At 44.3% G+C, this 17,834-nt stretch overlaps 1 protein-coding gene across 1 annotated transcript in view; it reads left to right on the forward strand.

Moving 5' to 3' along the window:
* The window catches only part of eif2b5 (eukaryotic translation initiation factor 2B, subunit 5 epsilon), a 113,448-nt gene that overhangs the window by 83,440 nt on the left and 12,174 nt on the right, over positions 1-17,834 (forward strand). The window contains exon 14 of the mRNA XM_072254896.1: positions 16,743-16,868. Coding sequence (XP_072110997.1) covers positions 16,743-16,868 — 126 coding nt within the window. The remainder of the gene's footprint in view (positions 1-16,742; positions 16,869-17,834) is intronic.

Genomic DNA, 17,834 nt, shown 5'->3' on the forward strand with positions numbered 1-17,834 from the left:
CAGGAGATCAGTTTGTGAGATACTCAAAACACTCTTGACTGGCACCAACAATCATTCCATGGTCGAAGTCACTTAGATCATATTTCTTGCCAATTCTGATGATTGGTCTGTATTTGCAATAATGAGCAGGTATACCAAATAAAATGGCCACTGAGTGTATGCAGAAGTGAGCAAGGATGAAACGTATGCTATTACTTATTAATAAAAAGATTCTGCAGATACTCAAAATCTTGACTGCATACATATGGTGCTTGATCCATGGCCACCTCATCTGCCACAATGAAGCCACGCTCAGGATGGAGGAGTATCACCCTCATTCTTTTGGGGTATTCTTCAACCTGACGGCATGAACAAAGTTTTCTCTAACTTGCAGTAATTTCTTCCCCCCACTTTCTCTCTTTCTCCGTTTCTGGTTCTGCGCTCTCCCTTTCTATCCTATCACTTTCATTCTTAGTCCTTCACCTCTTCCACCAATCACTTCCCAGCTTGAGACCCTTCATCAAGACCAGAAAGGATGGAGACAGAAGCCAGGATAGTAAAGTGGGGAGGAGGGGGAGTGAAGGAGTTCAAGCTGGCAGGTGATGGGTGAGACCAGCTGAAGAGGAAGGTCCGTGGGTGGGTGAAGAAGCTGGGAAGTATAGGTGGAAGAGATAACAGACTGAGAGGAGAGGATGGTGGATCATGGGAGAAGGGGACCATAGTTTGTGTGTGTTGCTCAATATTTTCAGCATTGAAGAATCTCTTGTGTTCAACTACTTGCTTTGCCACTTTCAGAGAGATATGTACTTGAATCCCCAGATCCATCTGTTTATCAGTGTTGTTAAATAAACTGTCATTAATTGTATACAGACAGTTGACTGTATATAGATCAGTTTAGTTAAAGTTCCGAAAAAGAAGGTATTTGATTGAGGACTGAGGAGGGCACAGTGGACAATTGAAGAAAAGTAGGACGAAGGGCACCTGAGGGAGGTGATGGGCATATACTTTATACTTTATTGTCACCAAACAATTGGTACTAAAACGTACAATCATCACAGTGATATTTGATTCTGTGCTTCACACTCCCTGGATTACAAATATTAAATAATATAAATATTAAAAATAGTTAAAATTAGTAAATATTAAACATTTAAATTATAAATCATAAATAGAAAAATGGGGAGTAAGGTAGTACAAAAAAACTGAGAGGCAGGTCCGGATATTTGGAGGGTATGGCCCAGATCCGGGTCAGGATCCATTCAGCAGTCTTATCACAGTTGGAAAGAAACTGTTCCCAAATCTGGCCTTACGAGTCTTCAAGCTCCTGAACCTTCTCCCGGAGGGAAGAGGGACAAAAAGTGTGTTGGCTGGGTGGGTCGTGTCCTTGATTATCCTGGCAGCACTGCTCCGACAGCGTGCGGTGTAAAGTGAGTCCAAGGACGGAAGATTGGTTTGTGTTATGTGCTGCGTCGTGTTCACGATCTTCTGCAGCTTCTTCCGGTCTTGGACAGGACAACTTCCATACCAGGTTGTGATGCACCCTGCGGTGCCTGTATAAAAATTAGTGAGGGCTTTAGGGGACAGGCCAGATTTCTTTAGTTTTCTCAGGAAGTAAAGGCGCTGATGGGTCCTCTTTGCAGTGAACTCTGCTTGGTTGGGCCAAGTCAGTTCATTTGTGATGTTGACCCCAAGGAACTTAATGAGGAGTGAGAGAGGAATTGGAATAGAGAAGAATGGAAAAAGGGCAAGGGAGTGGAATTACTAGGTTAAATAAATTGATATTAATCCTTTGTACCTGTAAACTCTAGAGAAATAAAAGCGAAGGTTATATCCTTGTAACGTAAGCCTTCCTTGTGTAATATTGGTCAAGGTAAAACTACACTATGTGCATTGCAAGGATTCCTGAAGTGCCGTACTCCAATGCCGGACTTGGAGTTGATTTATTATTGTCACATGTACTGAATGAGACACAGTGAAAAGCTTGTCTTGCGTACTGTTCATACAGATCAGATCATTACACAGTGCATTGAGGCAGAACAATAACAGTACAGACTTGACGTGTGGTCTGACCTGAGGAAGAAATTATTCTATCAAGATATTCCAGCCCCTATCTGCATTGGTAATTTTTTTTTAAATGCATCCACTGTTTCTTTCATGGGCATCTAAGCAGCTGTTTAGTTAAAAAGCACTTAGTGAAGGCAGTGTTCCAAATTGCCTTTCTCAAGCCCTTAAGCAATTATCTCATACTGTGACTTCTCCCATCTGCATGGCCTTTTAGATGCTGAGAATCTGAAATAAATAGAACATCTTGTGAAAAACACAAATATCGGGCTGGGTATTCAAAGTGAGATTTTCAGTGATCGCACCAGGTGTAGGCATTTGACTTGGAACATAGACCAGTCCAGCACAGTACTGACCCTTCGGCCCACAATACTGTGTCAACCTTTTAACCCAGTGCAGGTGGTGTAGTGTGGTGTCCATACTCAGCTGGAGGGCTGTCCCCTCCTGTCAGTGCTGGCCTCCAATGTTCTGTCATTGGAATGACAAGCTAGATTGCATGTGTATGTTCATTGAATTGAGTAGACTTTATTTTATTTGTCCACATGCATGAGTAAAAATTTTTGTTATGTCTCTGTCTGAATATGCAATTTATAATAATTTATATTAATAGTATGTACAGAAAGATATACGCACTTGGAATGTGGGACATGGGCTATATGTGTGTGTGTATTTTTTTTTGCGTGACTGTATGTTTGCTTGCGATCTTGAATGCGCTTGTGTGTGCCTTGTGCTGAGTATGTTTTGCACCTTGGCCGCAGAGGAACACTGTTTGGTTCAGCTGTATTCATGTGTGGTTGAATGATAACAAAACTTGAACTACTCCAAGATCAATCTAACCCTTCCCACCTGCATAGCCCTCCATTTTCCTGTTATCCATGTACCTATCTAAGAGTTTCTGAAATATCCATAGTGTATCAGCCCCTGACCCGGAACAGCTGGAATAAGCTGCTAATACATTAAATACATGTGCAAAGTTGTCATGCTGTCCTTTAAGTAGAGGAACGGCAGATGAAAAGATAAACACAAGATTCTGCAGTTGCTGGAAATCTTGAGCATCACACTCAAAGTGCTGGAGGAACCCAACAAGTGAGGCGACATCTATGGAGCAGAATGAACAGTCAATGTTTTGGGCGGAGACCATTCTGCCCTCTTCCTTTCCAGTCCTGATGAAGGGTTTAGAAGTTTAACATGGGAAAATAGCACAATGAGAGCAGCCTTCAGCTAATACTATATTTTTGTTGGGTGATGGGATGTGACCACCAGGAAATACCATTCTGTATTTGTACTCGGTCTGGTTTTGAACCTGTGTTCTGTGCATCTATTGAGGTAGAGGTTTATATCGATGGAGTGTTGGTATTGGTTTATTGTTCTCATGTGTACCAAGATAAAGTGAAAGAAACAAAATCTCAGTATATTTAAGGTGGAGAATTGTCAAATCTTTTTGAACACACACAAAATGCTGGAGCAACTCGGCAGGTCAGGAGAGGAAAAGGGTCGACATTTTGAGCTGGGACACTTCATCAGGACTGGAAAGGACAGGAGAAGCAGCCAGAACAAGAAGGTGGAGAAATCATGGTTGGTCAGGGGTTTGAGAGTTATGGGATGAAGGCAGGAGAATGGGGTTGGAAAAAATACAGACCCTGATGAAGCGTCTCCACCCAAAACATCAGCTGTTTATTTCCATCTGCCTGACCTGCTGAGTTCCTCCAGCACATTGTGTGTACTGATACTGAAATAGACCCAAATGAGTGGCAGAGAGGCTTAATAGGCCAAACGGCCTAATTCAGGTCCTGTATCAAAGTTCAAAGTAAAGTTATTATCAAAGTATATGTCACCATATACAACTCTGAGGTTTGTTTCTTGTGGGCATACTCAGTAAATCCAAGAAACACAACAGAATCATTTAAGGACTGTATCCAACAGGATGGACAAACAACCAAAGACAACGAACTGTCCAAATACAAAAGAAAAAAAAATAATAAATATTGAGAACATGAGGCGAAAGGTCCAGAGGTTTTTGGAACATTTTAATGATGGGATGTGAAGCTATCTCTTCTGGTTCAAGAGCCGATGGTTGAGGGTTTCTAAACTGGTGTTCTGGCAATTCTTCTGGAGGCCTGCTGCAAAGTGGCTTGTGTTGGTGGATGGCAATTGTAAATTGATTTATTATTGGACATACCAGGAACAATGAAAACTTTGTTTTACAAGCCATTCATACAAATAGTTTAATCACAACAGTGCATTGAATCAGGTTTATTATCACCGGCATGTGATGTGAAATTCGTTAACTTAGCAGCAGCAGTTCAATGCCATACATAATACAGAAGAAAAAAACAAAATAAAATAATAATAATAAGTCAGTTACAGTATATGTATATTGAATAGATTAAAAATTGTGCAAAAAACAGAAACACTATATATTAAAGAAGTGAGGTAGTGTCCAAGGGTTCAATGTCCATTTAGCAATCACATGGCGGAGGGGAAGAAGCTGTTCCTGAATCTCTGAGTGTGTGCCTTCAGGCTTCTGTACCTCCGACCCGATGGCAACAGCACGCTGGAGGTCTTTAATAATGGATGATGCCTTTCTGAGTCACCGCTCCCTGCAGATGTCCTGGGTACTTTGTAGGCTAGTATCCAAGATGGGGTCAACTAAACTTAAAATCCTGTGCAGCTTCTTTCGGTCCTGTGCAGTAGCCCCTCATACCAGACAGTGATGAAGCCTGTCAGATTGCTCTCCACGGTACAACTATAGAAGTTTTTGAGTGTTTTTGTTGACATATCAAATTACTTCAAACTTCTAATGAAGTATAGCCACTGTCTTGCCTTCTTTATAACTGAACAATAACAGAGTGCAGAATATAGTTACAGAGGAAAGCGCAGTACCGGCTGACAGTAAGGTACAAAGGCCATGGCGAGGTATATTGTGAAAGCAAGAGTTTGTCTTTAACATATATAAGAGCCCATTCAATAGTTTTTACATAGATATTATGGGAATTTAGGGATATTGGGTTAGTATTCAGGTAAAAGATTAGCTGTAATGGCAAACCAGGCCTACTCAAGCAAATAGTTCCCCTTTTGCTCTTTTCCATAAATGCTGCCTGGCCTGCTGATTTTCTCCAGCATTTTGTGTGTGTCGCTTGGATTTCCTGCATCTGCAGATTTTCTCGTTCTTTTTATCAGAATCAGGTTTAATATCACTGGCATGTGTCATGTGATTTGTTGTTTTGCGCTAGTAGAACGTTGCAGTACATTAAAAAACTAAATTACGATAAGAACTATATATAAAAAGATGCCATTAAATAAGTAGTGCAAAAGGTGAAGTTCATCGTTCATTCAGAACTCCGATGGCAGAGCAGAAGAAGCTGTTCCTCAAGCGTTGAGTGTGCGGCTTTGACATCACTCAACAAGCTGACTGTCTCACTCCTGTATGGTGTTTTCTACAACGTAGGCCATTCGGCCTGTTGAGTAGCAACTGTCAAAGCAGGTTTCACTTTTGGAGACGGAAGAGACTGCTGGCACTGGAATCTGGAGCATCAGTCAGTCTGCTGGAGGAACTCAGTTGGCTGAGCAGCATCTGCAGGAGGAAAAGTCTTTTCAAATATTGCTAAGGTGAAATGCTTCCTCAGGACTCATTTATTACCAGTCTGCAATTGCTCTTGAAGATGATAGAGTGCTCACTGTCTTACTGATGTGTAGGTTGTATAATAATCATTTCCCCCAATTGACCCCACATCAAGTGGAGGGTGCAGGATTGCTTTTAACATTTAAGAGAAATTTGAATGGGTACGTGGATGGGAGGAGTATGGAACCATGGTCTGGATGCAGGTGGATGGGACTAGGCAGGTGAATGGTTCACCATAGACTAGATGGGCCTGCTTTTATAACTGGAATGGTGTTGGGGAGTTACAGGAATTATCCCCAGCTTTTGTGAAGAGAGAGCAATATAAGGCCATAAGACATAAAAGCAGAACTATACCATTCGGCCCACCAAGTCTGTTCAGTGATTTAATCATGACTGATATATTTTCCCTCTCAGTCCCATTCTCCTGCCTTCTCCCTTTCAACTTAAATCGAGAACCTTTCAACTTCCACGTTAAATGTACTCATTGACTGTACCTAGCCATCTATGGCAATGAATTCCACATTTCATTGCCCTATGGCTGAAGAAATTCCTCCTTATCTTTGTTCCAAGGAGATGTCCCTCTATTCTGAGTCTGTTTGACTCTCCAACTATTGGAAACGCCATCTCCACATCCACTCTATCTACATCTGTTTGTAGGCCTTTCAGTATTTGGTAGGTTTCAATTAAATTCCCCTTCACCCCCCATTCTTCTAAACTCTTGCGAATACAGGCTCAAAGCCATCAAACACTCCTCATATTAAATCTTTCATTCCTGGGATCATTCTCATAAGAAACCCCATGGGGCCCAAAACTGTTCACAATACTCCAAACAAGATAAAACCCACAGATGCTGGAAATCTGAGCGATACTCCAAATGTGGTTTGACCAACGCCTTATATGCCTCAGCATACACTTCTGCATAGGGATGATCAGTCTGCAAGGGAAATCTATAAGAGTGGCATTCCCAGGAATCTGCCCTCCGTGACCTTCCCAGGTAGTATTGTAGGTTTTTCACACAAGGTGGTTATTGGCAGAGAGACAAAGACTTGGAGAGGCTTGCAGCACTTTTTTTTTGCAGAAAATTCTGACCTTATAATCTTAAAACACAAATTCAGCAAAACATCAGAAGAGGGAACCTGGGTGTGGAGCTTCTAATGAACTTTAACCTGCTAGAGATTCCTCTGCAGTTTTGCAGCCCGTTGAATTGTTTTTATTGGGCTGTGATTGTGAAATAGAAGTTGGAAGAAACGATTTGAGCATTCTTGGCATAATTATTCCAAAGGAGCAATATTTGAACAAAGAACCTCTATTTTGCAAAAAAAGACATACATGAAGTGATAAATGAGTTGATAATGGTGCACTAAGTGTGCACCTCCTGTTTACTCCATTTTAGGCTTGTCAAAGCCGGAAAGGGGGTTATATGTCATTGAATGGAAATGGAATGAGTTCATACAGCATGTCTGAGCTCTCTACATCGGTACAGAGCTCTGCCAGCACATCGAGATGTCTGTGGAGAAATGCTGCCAACTGGCACATTCCAGGCTGCAGGAACGCACTGAGGCTCGGTACAGCCACTGCAAAGACTCAGTGGGGAAACTGAGGGTTCTTCTGTAAGAGAGTGAGGGGCCAGGTTGGGGGAGGAAACCCCTCAATTATTGTAGTAGTATACCACCCCAGAGCGGCAGCAGTGCTATTGATGTGTATGAATGCACTGGAACAATACAGGCTATCAATGAAAAGCCATTGAATGGTTTATTCCTGTAAATAACTTTTTATAATGGAGGTTTATTTTGTTAAAAAGAATCAGTACAGTGCTGGCAAATTTTCCAACCGATAGTGTTCTCCTTTCACCTCCGGTACTTCCTGCCTGCTCGTTATCTACAGGATGCATTGTACTGTAGCAATTTGCCAAAATGTCGCAGCTCCACCTCAGCCCAGCACTACCAGCCAGAGGAGCAAGAGTGACGGTGTATAGGAATATCATCACTCCCGAGATCCCGGCTAATCAGATGCCATCCTGACCTGAACATAGTTTTTGCCTTTTTTGTTCTCCCTTGGATACTGTTAAAGCACTGGGAATAACCAGGATTTTTTTTTCCCTTCAAACTACTTATTTAATTTATATATACAGAATGTCTCCAAAGGAGGTATAAGGTGCTCCTTCCCTCCTTTACCCTGCAGGTCACACTTGTGCAAGGTGTAGCACCTGCTTAACCCCCCCCCCCAGGGCTGATCAGGGTCACGTGAAGGTTGTATGAGCAGCTGGTGCATATGACAAGTCTTGGTTCTGCGACCACTGACACCAGGCAGACAATCGGTGAAGATAGTATCAGGATAATAGCTGGGGTCACCCGTCCTGTAGAGACACTGCCCAGAAGGCAATAGCAAACTGTTCTGTAGAAAATTTGCCAAGAACAGTCAATCACCTGAAATTCTAGACAGTTTCTAGAGTAGGTTACATGGCCAGCACACCATTGTCGGCCAAAGGGCCGGTAATGTGCTGTAGATTTCTATGTACTATGATCTACATCATACAACATCGCACATAATGAATGAATGATCTTGTGAATAACCAGGATTTTAACAGGATTTTTTTTCCTCTTTGCACTACTTTATTTAATTTAATTATATGTATGGAGAGATAAATGGATACACTGATTGTAATTTATAGCTTTTATTATGAAGTATTGCCCTGTACTGCTGCTGCATGATAACAAATTTCATGACGTATGCCGGTGATATTAAGCCTGATTCTGATTCAGAACCTCACGTGTACAAACCGTGTACAACAATGCTTTAAGAAGGCTCGTTAAAACAGTAAACTACCAGCCTTGCCCGTGGCCATTCCTCTTGAATATTTGAAAAGCTCTTCACTGACGAAAATTTTACACATAGTTGTAACTAATGAGTACATTAGCGTGGGCTTGAGATTCATCCATCTCTCTCTCTCGCCCGCCCCCGCTGCTCGACCCCCTCCCCCTCCCCGTCTCTCAGACCTGGAGGAACTCAGCAAGTCAGGAAGCATCTATGGAGAGGAATAAACAAATGAACAGATGCCATTTTCACAGTTGCGTAGCGGTTAGCGTGACACTATTACGATTCAGAGTTCAATTCTGGAGTCCTCCGGAAGGGGTGTCTATGTCCTCCCCATGGAATGTGTGGGTTTTCTCTGGGTGCTGCAGTTTTCTTTCTCATTCCAGAGATGGGTAAATTGTCCCACGATTAGGTTAGAGTTAAAGCAGGATTCTCTGGTTGCTGGGTGGCAGGGCTTGAAGGGCCTACTCCACTCTATCTCTAAATAAATAAACTGATGCTGCCCAACCTGCTGAGTTCCTCCAGCAGTTTGTGTGTGTGAGCATATCTAATGCTTAGGTATTCTCATTGTACACAGTTTTATTGAGGGTGAGAGCGCTAATACTAGCTGGGGGGAGGGGGGGGAGTCATCCTACTATTCCAGCTGCCGCCTGTTTTGTATATTTGTACGTTCTCCACGTGACCATGTGGGTTTCCATCCACAACCTAAGTACCAGTTGGTAGGTTAATTGGTCATTGTGAATTGTCCCGTGATTAGGTTAGTCTTAAATCAGGGGTTGCAGGGAGACATTGCTTGAAGCGTCGGAAGGGCCTTTTCCACAATGTATCTCAATAAAATAAAAAGTGAAAAAAAAATACTGTTGTCGGACATTAGTGAAACTAATTGAATGCCAAGATTTAAGTCAGTTGTCCAGGTTCGCTCTGCCATTGTAGCATTGTGAATAATTTGTAGTCTTTCTGGAGATGAGGACTTAATGATCTGATTAGGATTTACTATGAGGAAGGTTTAATTTTTTTTATCTGTAGAGTAGGTGGTGATGTCCTTCCAATGTTGTTGCTGAGGTGTTAACGGTTGCTAACTGATAGTATTTGTTTCCTCAGGAGTCTTTCTGCTCCATAACAAGGTTTCACACTATTAGTCCTAAAGGCTGAAGGCAGATTATAGACAATAGGTGCAGGAGTAGGCCATTTGGCCGTTTGAGCCAGCACCGCCATTCACTGTGATCATGGCTGATCATCCACTATCAGTATCCAGTTCCTGTCTTATCCCCATAACCTTTGATTCCGCTATCTTTAAGAGCTCTATCCATCTCTTTTTTGAAAGCATCCAGAGACTTGGCCTCCACAGCCTTCTGGGGCAGAGCATTCCATATATCCACTACTCTCTGGGTGAAAAAGTTTTTCCTCAACTCTGTTCTAAATGGCCAACCCCTAATAACTAACTGTGGCTCACCCATCAGCGGGAACATGCTTCCTGCCTGCAGCGTGTCCAATCCCTTAATAATCTTATATGCTTCAATAAGATCCCATCTCAGCCTTCTAAGTTGCAGAGTATACAAGCCCAGTTGCTCCAATCTTTCGACATATGACAGTCCCGCCATCCCAGGAATTAACTTTGTGAACCTATGCTGCACCTAAGGTAGATGGAGGGGTAGGAAGTGCTGAGGAAGCAACGCCATTACAGCAGGTCTTATGAAGGAGTTTCAGCAACCATCTAGTGATAAATCATAGAATACTAAAGCAGGAAAGAGGGCCATTCAGCCCATCTAATCTGAATCATTATTCTGCCTAGTCCCATTGAACTGTTCTGTACCATAGATCTTCAGCAGTCAGTATCGGGACCTCTACTTCTCACATAGTCTGCCACTGATTTGGATAATGGAATTGATGGCTTTGTGGCAAAGCGTGCGGCTGGTACAAAGATAGGTGGAGGGGTGGGAAGTGCAGAGGAAGCAACACCATTACAGCAGATTTTAGACAGATTGGAAGAATGAGCAAAAAAAATGGCAGATGGAATACAGTGTTGGGAAATGTATGAATATGCATTTTGGTAAAAGGAATAATAGTATGGACTATTGTTTAAATTAGGAGAATGTTCAAACATCAGAGGTCCAGAGGGACTTAGGAGTCCTCATGCAAGACTCCCAGAAGGTTAATTTACAGGTTGAGCCTGTGGTAAAGAGGCAAATGCAATGTTGGCATTTATTTCAAGGGGAATAGAATAGAAAAGCAGGGAAATAATGCTGATGCTTTATAAGACACTAGTCAAGCTGCACGTGGAGTATTGTCAATGGTTTTGGACTGCATATCTCAGAATGGATGTGTTGTCATTGGAGAGAGTCCAGAGGAGGTTCACAAGGATGATTCCATAAAACCGTATACGTAGGAGAAGAATTGGTCCATTTGGCTCATTGAGTCTGCTCCACCATTCTCTCATGGCTGAATCTCTTTTCCTCTCCTCAGCTGCACTCCCCAGCCTTCTCCCTGTAACCTTTGATGCCATGTCCAATCAAGCTCTGCCAAAAACCCAATCACCTGTCCTCCACAGCTGCCTGAGGTAACAAGTTCCACAAATTCACCACCCTCTGGCTAAAGAAATTTCTCCACATCTCTGTTTTAAATGCACACCCCTCTGTCCTGAGGCTGTGTCCTCTTGTCCTAGACTCCCCCACCAAGGGAAACATCCTTTCCACATTTACTCTGTCCAGGCCTTTCAACATTTGAAAGGTTTCAATGAGATGCCCCTTCATTCTTCCAAAGTGCAGCCAGTACTGACCCAGAGTGAGCAAACATTCCTTGCATGATAACCCTTTCATTCCCAGAATCATCCTTGTGAACCTCCTGGACCCTCTTTGATGCCAGCATATCTCTTCTGAGTTGAGAAGCCTAAAACTGTTCAGTTCTCAAGGTGAGGCCTCACCACTGCCTTATAAAGCCTCAGCAATCACATCGATGCTCTTGTATTCTATACCTCTTGAAATGAATGCTAACATTGCACTTGCCGCCTTCACCACAGACTCTCATTGCAAGTTAACCTTTAGGGTGTTCTGCACAAGAATTCCCAAGTCCCATTGCACCTCTGATTTTTGGATTTTCTTCCCATTTAGAAAATATTTATTTCCACTCCCAAAGTGCATGACCATGCATTTTCTGGGAATGAAGGGGTTAACATATGAGGTGTATTTGGCAGTTTTGGGCCTATACTCACTGGAATTTAGAAGAATGTGGGGGATTGAGTGGATCTGATGGAAACATACCAAATATTGAAAGGACTAGATTGGGGGGATGTGGAGAGGATGTTTCCTGTGGTGGGGGTATCCAGAAGTTTGAGGGGCAACTTTTTGAAACGGATGTAAGGAGGAATTTTTTTTTTTTTTTTTAGCCACACAGTATTGAATCATTGGACTGCCCGGCCACATACTGCGGTGGAGGCCAAGTCTTTGGGTATATAAGGAAAATAAGATGGCACTGGTAACTGTCGACTCTGCGCGTGCTCTCCTGAGCAAACTGCTCTGTACACTATCCTATACCAGAGAAACCCTTCTAAACCTCCAATCTGCTACATCTAGCAAGATCAACAACACCCTGGCGAAGCTACTGACCCAGCTGGAGACCACCGCGCCAGAACTGCTTCTTAAACTCTGGACCACACCTGGACCCCACCAGTGAGGCCTGGTCCGAGGCCCACCACGTTCCCGGAGACCCGCGGTCTGCTACCGTGCTGGAGCGCTTTTGAAACACGGCCCATTCCGAGAGCATCTCCAGAGCAGACGACCACACAGAAGTGACGTCGGAGACCTCAAGGTGCCCCGTTGTTTCCCCGGAGCGACCAACGTAAAGCCCTGTTGGTGGATATCCACAGCTGCTGGAAGTGAGGCCCCCACCACCGACCTCGGAAGTTGAGGGCTCGGCTGGAGTGGAGGCCTCTGCAGCCATGACTCAGTTTACAGACTTGTTTCAGCCAGGAGCCCAGCCCTCCGGGATTAAGTGTCGGCTTCGGGGCCTGACCCAATCGACAGCCCGGGGCCCCGGCAGCTGGAAATGGTAGCGGAACCTCCCTCGTCACTCGGCCCAACTCGCCTGACGACGCGACCCACCAATTGATCCCCGCAGGACACGTCCACCAACCTCAAAGAGCTGACAACAGCACACTGCATCGATGGAAACCTGGAAAGATGCACTACTTACTGAGGATGTGTGGGAAAAGAGCTGGGCTGCTGGTCAGATTGAAGCTGAGGGGCTTCAGGGTCCCTATGCCCACCATCCTACTAGCTAATGTGCAAGCCATAGAGAACAAGGTGGATGATCTTAAAAGAAGACTCACCTACTGCAGGGAGATGCAGAACTGCTGTGTATTCTGTTTCACCGAGACCTGGCTCTCCCCTGCCACCCCTGACTGTGCCATCCGACCGGAGGGATTTTCAATCCATCGGATGGACCGCAAGGCGTCTTCAGACAAGATGAGGGGAGGTGGTGTCTACCTACTGATCAACACTGCATGGTGCTCAGACACAGTGGCACTTACAAGCTCCTTCAGCCTGGACCTGGAACACCCTGTTGGTGAAGTGTTGTCCCTAATATCTGCCACGGGAATTCACCTCGGTCATACTGACGGCGGTCTACTTTCCCCCTCAAGGCGGGCATAGAGTGTGCTTTGAACATACTGTATGCCAACATCAGTGAACTTGAGACCAGGTATCTGGAGACTTTGCTCATTACAGCTGGGGACTTCAACCAGGCCAACTTCAGAAAGGCGCTGCCAATGTTATACCAACATGTCTCCTGCCCCCACTAGCGGCCCGAATATACTTGACCACTGCTACACAGCAGTCAAGGATGCCTACCGTTCCGTCCCACGACCTCATTTTGGAAAATCGGACCATCAGGCCGTACTCCTCCTCCCGGCTTACAAACAGAAACTGAAGCAGGAGGTCACGGTGTCAAAAGTAGTGTTGCGTTGGACGGAGGAGACGGATGAGATCCTCCGTGACTGCTTTGAATCGGTGGACTGGTTAGTATTCAAGGACTCGGCAGCTAACCTCGATGGGCATGCCTCAGCTGTCACAGACTTTATTTGGAAATGCACAGAGGACTGGGTGTCTCGCAAGACGATCGGGGTATTCCCTGAGCAGAAACCTTGGATGAATTATGAAGTCAAGTCCCTTTTGAAAGCCAGAGCTGCGGCTTTTAGGTCTAGGGATACCAGTTGCTACACGGAATCCAGGTGTGAACTCCGGAAGGCCATTAAGGGTGCCAAGAGGCAATATCAAGCCAAGTCCGAAGCCCAGGCTAACCAGAGGGATGCCAGTAGACTATGGCAGGGTCTAAATGAGGTCACTGGGCACAAAGAAAAGGCTGGGAATATCAATAACTGTGGTGCTTCTCTTCCTGATGAACTTAACATATTCTACGCAAGATTCGAACAGAAGAGGAGCGTCCCACGCCCTCCGGATGAACCAGACCTGGTGGCATCGAGATTCATCGTCACCGAGGAGGACGTTAGAAGGGCCTTCCTGAAGGTAAATCCAAGGGAGGCGATGGGCCCAGATGGCATCCCGGGGCAGGTTCTCTGGGCCTGTGCAAGCCAGCTAGCTGGAGTGTTAGCTGACATCTTCAGCTGCTCTTTGTTTCAGTCTAAGGTCCCTCATGTTTTAAGAAGGCAACGATAATCCCAGTGCCGAAGAAGAGCAAGGTGGCATGCTGAATAACTATCGACCTGTGGCTCTGACATCAATTGCTATGAAGTGCTTCGAGCGATTGCCTATGGCACACATCAACCACAGCCTACCAGTCAACCTCAACACTTCGCAATTCGCCTTCCGGAGCAACAGGTCAACGGCAGATGCCATCTCTCTGGCCCTACATTCCTCAGAACACCTGGAGAATAAAGACGCATACGTAAGGCTCCTTTTCATTGACTACAGCTCTGCCTTTAATACCATCATTCCAAATAAACTGATTCCTAAGCTCTGGAACCTGGGCCTTAGCACTCAGATCTGCAGACAGGACCCAGGCTGTAAAAATAGGGGACAAGCTCTCCTCTACAATCACTCTGAGCACCAGTGCCCCACAAGGCTGTGTACTCAGCCCCCTGCTGTACTCACTGTACACCCATGATTGTGTAGCCAAGTTTCCATCGAACTCGGTATATAAGTTTGCTGATGACACCACAATTGTAGGCCGTATCTCGGGTAATGATGAGTTTGAGTACAGAGAGGAAATTAAGAACATGGTGGCATGGTGTGAAGACAATAACCTATCCCTCAACGTCAGCAAGACGAAGGAATTGGTTGTTGACTTCAGAAGGAGTAGCGGACCGCACGACCCAATTTACATTGGTGGTGTGCAAGTGGAACAGGTCAAAACCTTTTAAGTTCCTCAGGGTCAATATCACAAATGACCTGACTTGGTCCAACCAAGCAGAGTCCACTGCCAAGAAGGCCCACCAGCGCCTTTACTTCCTGAGAAAACTAAAGAAATTTGGCCTATCCCCTAAAACCCTCACTAATGTTTATAGATGCACAGTTCAAAGCATTCTTCTGGGGTGCATCACAACCTGGTATGGAAGTTGTCCTGTCCAAGACCGGAAGAAGCTGCAGAAGATCATGAACACAGCCCAGCACATCACACAATCCAATCTTCCGTCCTTGCACTCACTTTACACCGCACGCTGTCGGAGCAGTGCTGCCAGGATAATCAAGGACACGACCCACCCAGCCAACACACTTTTCGTCCCTCTTCCCTCCGGGAGAAGGCTCAGGAGCTTGAAGACTCGTACGGCCAGATTTGGGAACAGCTTCTTTCCAACTGTGATAAGATTGCTGAACGGATCCTGACCCGGATCTGGGCCGTACCCTCCAAATATCCCGACCTGCCTCTTGGTTTTTTTTGCACTACCTTACTTTACATTTTTATATTTTCTATTTATGATTTATAATTTAAGTTTTTAATATTTACTATCGATTTGTAATCCAGGAAGCGGGAAGCGCAGAATCAAATATCGCTATGATGATTGTACGTTCTAGTATCAATTGTTTGGCGACAATAAAGTATAAGGTAAAAGTAAGTATATTTAAGGTGGAATTTGGTTCCTCGGGGTCAATATCACAAATGACCTGACTTGGTCCAACCAAGCAGGGTCCACTGCCAAGAAGGCCCACCAGCGTCTTTACTTCCTGAGAAAACTAAAGAAATTTGACCTGTCCCCTAAAACCCTCACTAATATTTATAGATGCACCGTAGAAAACATTCTTCTAGGGTGCATCACAACCTGGTATGGAAGTTGTCCTGTCCAAGACCGAAAGAAGCTGCAGAAGATCATGAACACAGCGCAGCACATCACACAAACCAATCTTCCGTCCTTGGACTCACTTTACACCGCACGCTGTCAGAGCAGTGCTGCCAGGATAATCAAGGACACGAACTGCCCAGCCAACACACTTTTCGTCCCTCTTCCCTCCGGGAGAAGGCTCAGGAGCTTTAAGATTCGTACGACCAGATTTGGGAACAGCTTCTTTCCAACTGTGATAAGACTGCTGAAAGGATCCTGACCCGGATCTGGGCCATACCCTCCAGATATCCGGACCTGCCTCTCGGTTTTTTTGCACTACCTTACTTTACATTTTTATATTTTCTATTTATGATTTATAATTTAAAATTTTTAATATTTACTATCGATTTGTAATCCAGGGAGCGCAAAGCGCAGAGTCAAATATCACTGTGATGATTGTATGCTCTAGTATCACTTGTTTGGCGACAATAAAGTAAAGTAGTTTCCTGGTCAGTCAGGGCACCAAAGGACATGGCGAGACAGCAGATGTATGGGGTTGAGTGGGATCAGGGATCAGCCATGATGGAATGGCAGAGCAAACTTGATGGGCTGAATGGCCTAATTCTGTTTCTCTGTATTATGGTCTAAAATAAGCCAATGTTGTCCAAACACAAGGGATTCTGCAGTAGAACAAAACCTACAAAAAATGGAGGAACTCGGCAGGTCAGACAGCATTCACAGAAGGAAATAAACAGTTAACATTTCGGGCCAAGACCCTTCATCTGTACCGGTGAAGGGTTTCAGCTCAAAACACTAGTTCTTTGTACCCCTCCACAGATGCTGCTTGACCTGAATTTCTCCAGTATTTTTTGTATGTTGCTTGGTTTACTGGGTACCACTGGTTTCTTTGGTGATAACAGCTAAAATTCAAGCTACCAACTGCATGCACAGTGCAAGCAGGACAGGTGACATTTTGATTCATTTCTCTCATTTCAGCTTTTGAAGAAGTGGTCCCAGGTGTTTAAGAACTACATCAAGCGGGCCATTGATCATCAGAATTGCTTGGCTGCTATCGAGGAGTTTTTCATCGAACACGAGGCGCTGTGGTCTGTTATCGTCAAGGTATGGTCTACTTCAGATTTGTTGGTTATCTGCTAACTGATCCAATGTTCTGTGGCTGGTTGAGCAATCTGCAAGGTGCCTCTCCGCGTGCACTGCTGGAGAGGGCAGAGAGAAACTAGAAACAGCAGGAAGAGATGGGGAGGAACTATGAGGGACTAGAGATGAAGGTGACAGGAACACGAGTGAGGAAGCTGGACTTGGGAATGCTTACCATCTGATTCAGATTTAGACAGTTCTTGAAAAATCATTACTAATGCCTCGACAGTCTCTTCAGCTACCTCCTTCAGAACCTTGGGGTGTAGTCCATCTAATCTAAGTGACTTAACTACATATCTTAAGTCTTTCAGCTTCCCAAGCACCATTTCCTTAGCAATAGTGATTGCACTCACTTCTAACCCCTGACACACTCAAATTTCTGGTATGTTAACAATGTCTTCCACAGTGAAGACTGATGCAAAATACTACTAAGTTTGCCCACTATTTCTTTCTCTTCCATTACTACCTCCCTAACAAAATTTTCCAGTGGTTCGATATCCACCCTTGCCTCTTTTACTTTATATATCTGAGAACGTTTTTGATATCCTATATTACTGGCTTGCCTTCATATTTTATCTTTTCGCTCCTTATCGCTGTTGGTTTTAAAACCTTCCCAATCCTCTAACTTCTCACTTATTTTTGCTATATTATATGCCCTCTCATTTGCTTTTATTCTATCTTTCACTTCCCTTGTCAGCCACATTTGCCTCACTGTCCCTTTAGAATACTGCTACCTCTTTGGGATGAACTAATCCTGCGTCTTCCAAATTACTCCCAGGAACTCCAGCCACTGTTGTTCTGGTGTCATCCCTGCTAATGCCCCTTTCCAATCAACTTTACCCAGCTCTGCTCTCATGTCTCTGTAATATCGATACATCCAATATTTGTTGCTGGGGAATTCTATGATATTATAATCATTGCCTCCAAAGA

This window comes from Mobula birostris, chromosome 4 (assembly GCF_030028105.1).
Source record: "Mobula birostris isolate sMobBir1 chromosome 4, sMobBir1.hap1, whole genome shotgun sequence".
NCBI lineage: Eukaryota > Metazoa > Chordata > Chondrichthyes > Myliobatiformes > Myliobatidae > Mobula > Mobula birostris.